This window comes from Mus caroli, chromosome 3 (assembly GCF_900094665.2).
Source record: "Mus caroli chromosome 3, CAROLI_EIJ_v1.1, whole genome shotgun sequence".
Classification (NCBI taxonomy): domain Eukaryota; kingdom Metazoa; phylum Chordata; class Mammalia; order Rodentia; family Muridae; genus Mus; species Mus caroli.
Window position 1 is genome coordinate 25281501 of NC_034572.1, and position 8952 is coordinate 25290452.

Consider the following 8952-nt stretch of genomic DNA (forward strand, 5'->3'; position numbering starts at 1 on the left):
TTATCAAACCAATAGATATATGTAGACTACACGGAGACAGTTGTTGTTGCTGTTTTGACTGTTGAGATGAGATTTTACTATGTCACCCTGTCAGTAGACTAGGCTGAGCTCAAACACACAGAGATCCCACTTGCTCCTACATCCTGAGTATATGCCTGGCCCATGATCAACTCTTAAAAGAAACAAGGTATGTACATTAGTTTGTGGGTGTTCATACCTGTATCAATAGAGATGACTTCCTGCACCTGATCTGCCATGATCCAATTAAGAAGCTCAGCCAAATCACTATCTGTGTCATTGAACAGGCCTGATCAGAAGTCTGTTCTGACCCTTGCTGAGCAATGTCAGAACATCTCTGAGTGAGGGCAGACATGGGGACATGAGTTCTGACCCACAATCATAGAAGATGCATCCAATTGCGTGTGGGCCGGTTTGTATTATACTTAGGAATGAATGGAAACATTCCGGGGAGACATTAATTCCTCATGAAGTAAAAAGCCACAACAATGACCATTTTTTAATAGGTATTTTGTGGTGTAGGCTATTATTTGTGTTTAGACAGCATTACTTTTTCCTTAGTATACTTACTAATATCACTATTATGACATCCATTAAAGATCCATTAAAGACTAGAGCAGTGATAAAATGAATCTCCATTGCTTAGCCTCTGAGTCTAGGCAGCCTGGGCTGTCTAATCCATTCCATTCTACTTATTAAAACAAAGAGTAAAAACATGCTAAGGCAATACTGCCCAACTTTGTGAAACACCATCAAAGCTGCACCAGGATAATGTAGTTTAAAAAACTCTCTCTCTCTCTCTCTCTCTCTCTCTCTCTCTCTCTCTCTCTCTCTCTCTGTATATACATATGGATGAGTTGTCTTCCTCATGTAGTAGAAGCAACTTCAAAAGTATTAAGACAAAAATCTTCTCTGGAAATGTAGCTCAATGGATATAAAACTTGTTCTTATAACCCTGATGTAGATGTTAGACATCTTAAAAATGCAATATTGGCAGTGGTGTTAATGAATATTCATAGCTCAGTGAACATAGAGATTTCATGTTTTAAAATATGAGATGATACTATTGCATAACCTCAAACCAAACTTCTGACCATGAGGACTGCTTGCTTTACAAGATAGGGAGGCATATCTCAATGCACTATTGTATTTTGGATTACAGTCTGGAATATAATGCATTTTCATAGCACTGAATCAAAGTCGGATGATGAATTCTCAACTCGAACATAATCTCTTTCCACTATTCTGTCTCATCTATTTAACAGGACAAAGGAGAAATTTACTATCTACACGCATCATTATTTTTCTGTGTGTGTAAAATTTTATGTATGTCTGAGAAGAAAAAATAAAACCTATGCACATACCTGGAATTTTAACAGATCAAACAAATTTGGAGCAGTTCTGGACAAGATGAACATACTAAGGGTTTTGATACGCAGTAGGTACCTCATTAATGGATACACATACACTTGAAAAGTTTTATGACAGCTAGTGATAATAAAGGTAAAAAAAAATTATGTGCTAAATGATCACATAAACAAAGAGTTTAGTTTTTCCAATAAACTACCTCAGACTGCTAGAAAACCAAATTGAACTACACCACACAAACTGTTATTTGACTTAAAAGTAAGTTTAGGAAGCTGTCCTGAGTCCTTGTTTTCATTGTCAATTAGGAAACAGTGCTTCTTTTTCAAATAAGGCCTTGGCCACATAATTTTGAGCATCCTAGAGACACTTGGGTTTCTAGGGAACAAGAAAAGGGAACAAGTGAAATAATCTCTAAAACTCAGAGATAGTGACTGACTTCTGCCCAGTAATGACCCAGTGCTAGTCTGTGTCCTAACCAATGGAGTTCCTGTGGTCTATATCTTACCCAATGGCGCTTCTGTGGTTTATATCCCAACCAATGGCAAGTCTGTGTTTAGCCTGTGTGTTCCACCACAGCTCCTAACTCACACTAGAGGGTTTAACCCCATGTAGTAGGAGACACAGTTTAGGCTGAGGCAGTCACAGTCAGACTGTAACACTGTCCAAGTTCTTCTTTATAAAATCAACAGTCCTTTGGGGAAAAATAATGTCTACTACATTATTACTGGGTTATTTTACTGAACTATATACATTCAGCTTATAACTATGTCTTCAAAAAGTCCTATTTCCCTGAAATACAAACTTATAGAATTTTTCCAAAGTACCATTTTTGGAAAGGTATAGGCAATATGTAAAAAAGTGACGACTTGAGGTTCAGAGGTATAGCTCACTGTACAAGCTCATGTCTTGGTATAAGTAGGCCCTAGAATAACAGATAGCCCTCGACAGAGCCAGAACCAACTGGAATTTTAGTCTTTGACATCTAGTCTCTAGAGCAGTGATAAAATGAATCTCCATTTCTTAGCCCCTGAGTGTAGGCAGCCTGAGCTGTCTAATCCATTCTGCTTATTAAAACAAAGAGTAAGAAGCATGCTGGGCATTGGCAGTACTGCCCAACTTTGCAAAATGCCATCGAGGCTGCACCAGGACAATGTAGCTTTAAAAACTCTAAGCACACCTATAAGCAAGTCTGTACGCCACATATTATTTCAAGCTCCTCAGTTAACAGTTTCGCTGCTGCCAGTGGAACAAAATTTAAGCAACACTAAGGTGTGATTAGGGTGTCTGTGGGTGATGCTATACAAGGAGGACACTCAAAGAACAAATACAAAAATCTCTACGGATGAGAAAGGAGAGGCCCAGCAGTGTCTGTGAGACATAGAAGAGTGTAGTGTATATGAAGAGCAGTGCTGTATATGAAGAGCAGTGCTGTATATGAAGAGCAGTGCTGGGGGGATGGAAACCAGAAAAGGGTGTGTCTAGTGTGGTCGGAAGTACGCTTAAGAAACATTCTGAACAGCTGGATAGATGGAAATGCAACTTCCATGAAAGAAGAAGTGACCAAGGAGAGCAGCCAGGAGGAGAGGAAAGCAGTTGAAACAGCACTGAGTTGCTCCATTCCAACAAATGACTGTAAAGGAAATCAGCGACTCGGGATCTGACACACAGCAGGCACTCAATGATCGGTTCCCAAAACTGAATTTCCTCATTCATGTTTACTTTAAGGACGTCTAAGAGATTTGCTTTCTTTCTAAACTGTTTCTTTGTGTGCATCTTTTTTTTTTTTTTAAGCACGGTAGCCTCAGAGAGGTCATGGTAGTTAGAACGCAATTATCAGTCTAATCAGATAAGAGGCGAACGAGGTACAATTAAAAACATATATGACATCAGGACAATTCAAAGTGAGCACACAGGAGTGGACAGAGACCCGTGTGAAAGCGCCTTTGTTGGCGGCAAATGGATTTTGTATTAACTAGATAGGGTCGAAAACTCAGCTACACTACCAAGGATAAAATTTGCCAGAGTCCCTAAGAGCCTTCTCGCTAGCTGTGTTCATTGTATCTACAGAGTACACAATTCACACTCTTAAAATTGTGGGAAGGGCCAGGAAGATGGCTTAACAGGTAACGGAGCTTGCTCCCAAGCTTGCCAACCTGAGTTTGATTGCCAGAAACCACACGGTTGAAGGAAGGGACTAATCCCCACAAGTTGCTTTGTCCTCTGACTTCCATATGTGTATGGTGGCACTCAGGGGTACACGCATGTGTGCATGTGCACATACACATATACACACACACACACACAGAGAGAGAGAGAGAGAGAGAGAGAGAGAGGTGCAAAAGAATCAAGTAGATAAACATCATAATGATACAGAATACATCATAACTGGCCATCAGCTGGATTCTTAAATGGCAGAAATGGGGTGCATGATCTTCAAACAGGAAGCCATGGCTATTTTGCAAAAGCATTTTAATTTCTTGGCAATCAGCTTGGTTGTAACATTATGAAGGAAATAATGTTATATGGCTCAAGGTTAATACCTGCTCATGTGTATGCTGAAGACATTTCCCTCCACAGAGAAAAAAAATCAATTATTTTTATATTTCCTTAAATGCAAAAATGTCCTCCAGATCCATGCCCAACCCATAAGCATTGTGTCTAAAAAGATACCATTCTGTTCTTTCCAACCCTGTAATTGCAAGCTGATTTCACAGTTCAGCTCTGTCGATTCCTAGACTTCCAGAGAATCCTAACCAGAGCTATACTTCTTTAACTCTAGAGATTCTGTAATGAAAGTCTAATGAGTCACTTATTACTAGGTTGTTTATCGCCGTTATTTTAAGGTGAACAATAATGACGTAAAATTCATGTACATTTGTCTGAAAACTTTTTCCAACTCATGCACCCATTAATGCTTCAGTGATTTTTAAAAACCTCTCATTGACACATGTGTCTAAAAGTCATTTTACTAAGCCACAGCCTTCCCAAGGATGTGTCCAGGGACAAAACTACAGAAGGCATGCTCATGTGCAATCATGTGCAATCATTTCCAATCAAGAACTTAGTCTTTGTCATTTCAGATTTGAGTGAGGCTGTTTCCATTATAGAATTTCGAATACATTTTACAAGGGGACAAAAAGATGAAATAATTACATCCTGCAGGCACTGCATATTCACTTCTACATAAAGCTAAGCAGATATTCTATTAATGGTCATAAATATTAAGAGAGCATAGCAAAATGAATCCTGCTTATCTGATTTCCATCCAGCTGAAATATTGTAAAGGGAAAGCTCTCTCACATCTCCATAACGTCCTCTTACCTATGCAGAGGTAGCCTACAAGCTGCTCTGCTGTAGAACAGATTATCCAGAAATTATGATGGTATGATTTAGTCACAACATTTTTCAAACTATAGAAGTAAGCCAGGCTTGATGCATATGTCTGTAATCTCAGCACGCACTGGGAGGATGAATCAGGAGTGAGGGTTCCAGGCTGATGTGGTCAATTAAATAAAACTCCATTTCAAGCAATGAAAATAAAAGCAAAATTCATATAACGTGTATATTTACATACTGTACTGGCACAAAAGGGTGAAGAAAGTAATGAACTGAGAACTGCACATCACTGGTTCTTATAGAAGTGAAATTAAATTAGATATTGTTATTAAAGGCCTCCGACTGTTGGATACTGCCTGATGGGTTCGGGTTCTATGCAGTGTCTTCCTGAAACTAGTGACTAACTTTATAATCTCCTGGTGTTCTTATTGCCATATATTATTTATGATATCAATATAATATTTAATATGTTATTCATTAAGTCAATTTACATATGAAGACTCGCAGATTTCTGTGATGACTACTGTGCACACTTTTAAAAAGCATGTAGAATAAATGAATGGTCTTGTTTTAATAAAAAGAGATAAAATATATGAGGAAGGTAGAAATAAAACCAAATTGACCTATAGCTACAAATGCTAAAAAAAAGAAAGGGAAAAAAAAAAAGAAGTGTGCTTCCCTCTAATCCTTCCAGACTTCTCTGCCTCATACATCATACACATATGAGTAAGTTTGTCTGCTAACACCACGTGCTACTTATGATGGCCACACCCAACGTTCTGAATGATAACTTAGAAACTACAGCTTCTTCCTTTCGTATTTCTAGACTAATATGCTTGTCTGATCGTTCTTCAGCTAGGATCCCTTTTATCATGCTATTGCTTTAAGTAACACATTGCTTTACCAAACAGTGAGATTGTAAGGGAGTTGGTTCTTAAACATCAACTTGAAGACATGCTCACAAATGGAATATCCACACAGCCACCTATGTAATAAATCTCTTCTTTATAGACCTTAATGCATATGCCTGCTAACTCAAACGATGTTCTTACCTCCCATCCATAGCTGGAATCTTTCAGGTCTGATCTCTGCTCTCCCATGTATGGCCCAAACTTTTCGCCTATTTCAATCTTCCTTTTGGTCCATATTCCAAGTCCTGCTCCTGGCATAGTTGACTCTCGAAGCTCAAACTCATCAGGAATAGGGATGTCATCAGGGATGTAGATGGGAGCTTTGTATGGCGAGCCCTCCTTAGGAGTAAATGACTCACTGGACGTCGCAGGAGAGCATGGCTCTTGAATGTGGAGGGAGGGAGCACTGGTTATCCCATCTGCATCAGCATCTGGCATTTCTTCCAAAGGTATTTCAGGATAGTTGCCATAGGCACACTCATTACCTGCAAGTAAATAAGAACTTCATGAATTTCTACTAATAAACCAAGACAAAATTCCACAGGGGCAGCAACCCGTAGTAAGTTGTTCATTGCAAGCACAACAGAGAAGACCATTGTTAAAATGTGTCCCATTAAAAATCTCTGTTATTCACATGGGGCATAGATTATGGCCTAGTTTATATGGGATACAATAGTAAATCCAGTATGTTTATCCTCAACTGTTAATACCTGCATAGGCCAGCCTCACCCATCACCCACATGCAAAGTACTCAGCAGGTTATTTATCAGTCTGAATAAAACAGAGATAAGAAGTAGGTAACTACCACCCCCCAAAACATCCTACATTGAGAGCTGTCAGAACCATATAGACCATATCAGACAAGTGGATCAATCAACTTGTGGAATCTTAAAGTAAATGTAACAGGCCATCAAGGCTGCCAAAGGCTGCCATGCCTAACAAGGCTTACATTTGTGTGGCCGGATATTGATAGAAATATTAGTTTGTATTTGTTCCTCCTCTGTTGGTGGTTTGTTTTCTTTTCTCCTTCCTATTTCAAACAAATCTCACCAAACCCTTGCTATCGCCTTGCTCACTCTGTAGAAACTCAAAAGTACTACAAGCTAAGATCATGCTTTTTAATTCTGTAGACTGGGCAGCCTGACCAATGAACGGGCTATGAATACTTGCTGCTCTTGCAGAAGACTTTTTTTCCCAGAACCTATACAGCAATCTATTGTAACCACTTACAACTTCAATTCCAGGAAATCTGATACCCTCTTCTGGCCTCCATAGGTACCAGGCAAGTCCATGGTGCACATAAATGTGTGCAGGCAAACATTCACACACATAAAACAAAAAATTAACAAATGTCCAGAGGGGAAGAGATAGGAGGGTACCCAAGTGTACCAAAAGGAGAAAAACATTCTCCAGACCAGGAAGTGGAAGAGTCGACTGCCTTTCCAAATCCTGGGGAGACTGCAAGAATTTGCAATAGACAAAGGCCTTGTTTTCAGTGGCCTTAAGGACTTTCCAAAACAGCACAACCCAAAGTCTCTACATGAGACCTTGAAGTCTTCATGAAATGTATGTGAAGGACTTTACAGGCAGGTAAAGAAATAGAAAGAAAAATGGGTGAGTAGAATCTACTACCAGCTGGAGGGAATTACCCTTGGCTTTAAGCACTAGACACGTGTTTCTCTCTGTTAGAGGTACAAACTGAAAGTCATCCCACACTGGTTTGACTCATAAGGACTTCAAGGACATAATAAGGAAGAAGGGCTAGGATGATAAGGCAGCTGATTCTGGTCAGAACCACCAGAAGGTAGACTGGATGGCTTATGATTGTTGCCATAGCCTTTCTACTACAGCCTGGGTAACCATGGTTACCATTCATGATATGGAAGAATTCCAGGCTCAGATTAGTGACCTTTATTCTCCTATCAAACCAGCAACTCTGTGTTTATTAAAGCCTTCTAAGATGGGTTATTGGGCTACAAGGTAGAAGACACACATTCTACTCTCAATTTCTTCCCTTACTCATAATAGAAATTCACACTACCACTCACCAACAACTTTCTAGTGAGTCTGGATCCTGCTTCTTACAGTTACATATAATAACATACATTAAAAAGTGGCAAGCTATGCAAAGCTGTATTTAATGCAGGGATAGATTGTGATTCAAACACTGAATGTATATCATCTAAGCTAAGCATGTGACAGACCTACAGGCTGCAGGCTTGCATTGGGAACCTCATTCTCAGCATATGGGTTCATTACCATGCAAATTCAGCACGTACAAAACTATGACCATTGTCACCTGCCCTCCAATCAGGTACCTTGTCCATTTCCCCAGTTTAATTAGGAATGTTAGCTTTTCCCTAACTACATTACATCCTTCAGAGTAATACAGAGATTTGCTCTCCTTTTCTTATTCTTCTACAAAATTTATTACTGTCATCTGATTCGTTCAATTCACATTTAGCACCTAAAATTTCTAGCAGGGCTTGCTCATCACTAGTCTCCAGACCACCAGTGTCTTGACTTGAGACCTAAATACTGAATTCATCTTCCCCACACACCCTCCTTCCTGTTCAACAGACTCCAATGGCTCCCAGTCTCTAAAGCTAAGTAGTAATGTTTTGGCTTAGAAAAAGATCTCTCCTTTTGAAGTCATTCCTTCAGATTTTTAATACTCCTCAACAGGAAAGCTTGAGCTACACACAGCAGTTCTTCTATCCTGGCTCCCCATCTCTACCCTCTAGTTTAACCAATTCCCAATCTTCCTTCCAGGTCAAGTTCCAAATCGGGTTCCAACATGTCCTGTTCTCATCTCAGTTCACACAAGCATCTCCTTCCCCTTTAAGCTTACAGAATTTTACCTCTCTAATCTGCAATCAAACTACATTGCGTTACTGCTTAGGACTTAATGTATTACCTCCAACAAGGAAATAGACCCTTGACAAGCTAGGTGAAGAAGTCCCACTTCATAGGAATTCTCCAAGTGATCTGCACATAGTGAGTATTAATGAATACTTTGTTAAGTAGATAATTAACTGTGCATATAATTTTATTGAATCATTATACCAAACCAACATTATCCCACTGAAAACTGTAAATTATTTTTATCCTGACAACTACTTTTTTGTTTGTTTGTTTGTTTGTTTGTTTTTAATATTTTTATTAGGTATTTTCCTCATTTACATTTCCAATGCTATCCCAAAAGTCCCCCATACCCTCCCCCCGACTCCCCTACCCACCCACTCCCACATTTTGGCCCTGGCATTCCCCTGTACTGGGGCATATAAAGTTTGCAAGTCCAATGGGCATCTCTTTCCAG

The 8952-nt window shown here is 39.4% G+C and overlaps 1 protein-coding gene across 2 annotated transcripts in view; it reads right to left on the reverse strand.

Moving 5' to 3' along the window:
- Positions 1–8952, reverse strand: part of Mecom (MDS1 and EVI1 complex locus) — a 555241-nt gene that overhangs the window by 275296 nt on the left and 270993 nt on the right. The window contains exons 2-3 of one of the 2 annotated variants that reach the window (XM_029475151.1): positions 5775–6118; positions 4336–5017 (exon numbers count right to left, since the gene is read on the reverse strand). In XM_029475151.1, coding sequence (XP_029331011.1) covers positions 5009–5017; positions 5775–6118 — 353 coding nt within the window. In that variant the 3' untranslated portion in view covers positions 4336–5008. Of the gene's footprint in view, positions 1–4335; positions 5018–5774; positions 6119–8952 lie in introns of those variants that run through there. The other variant, XM_021157314.2, reaches the window with a different exon arrangement.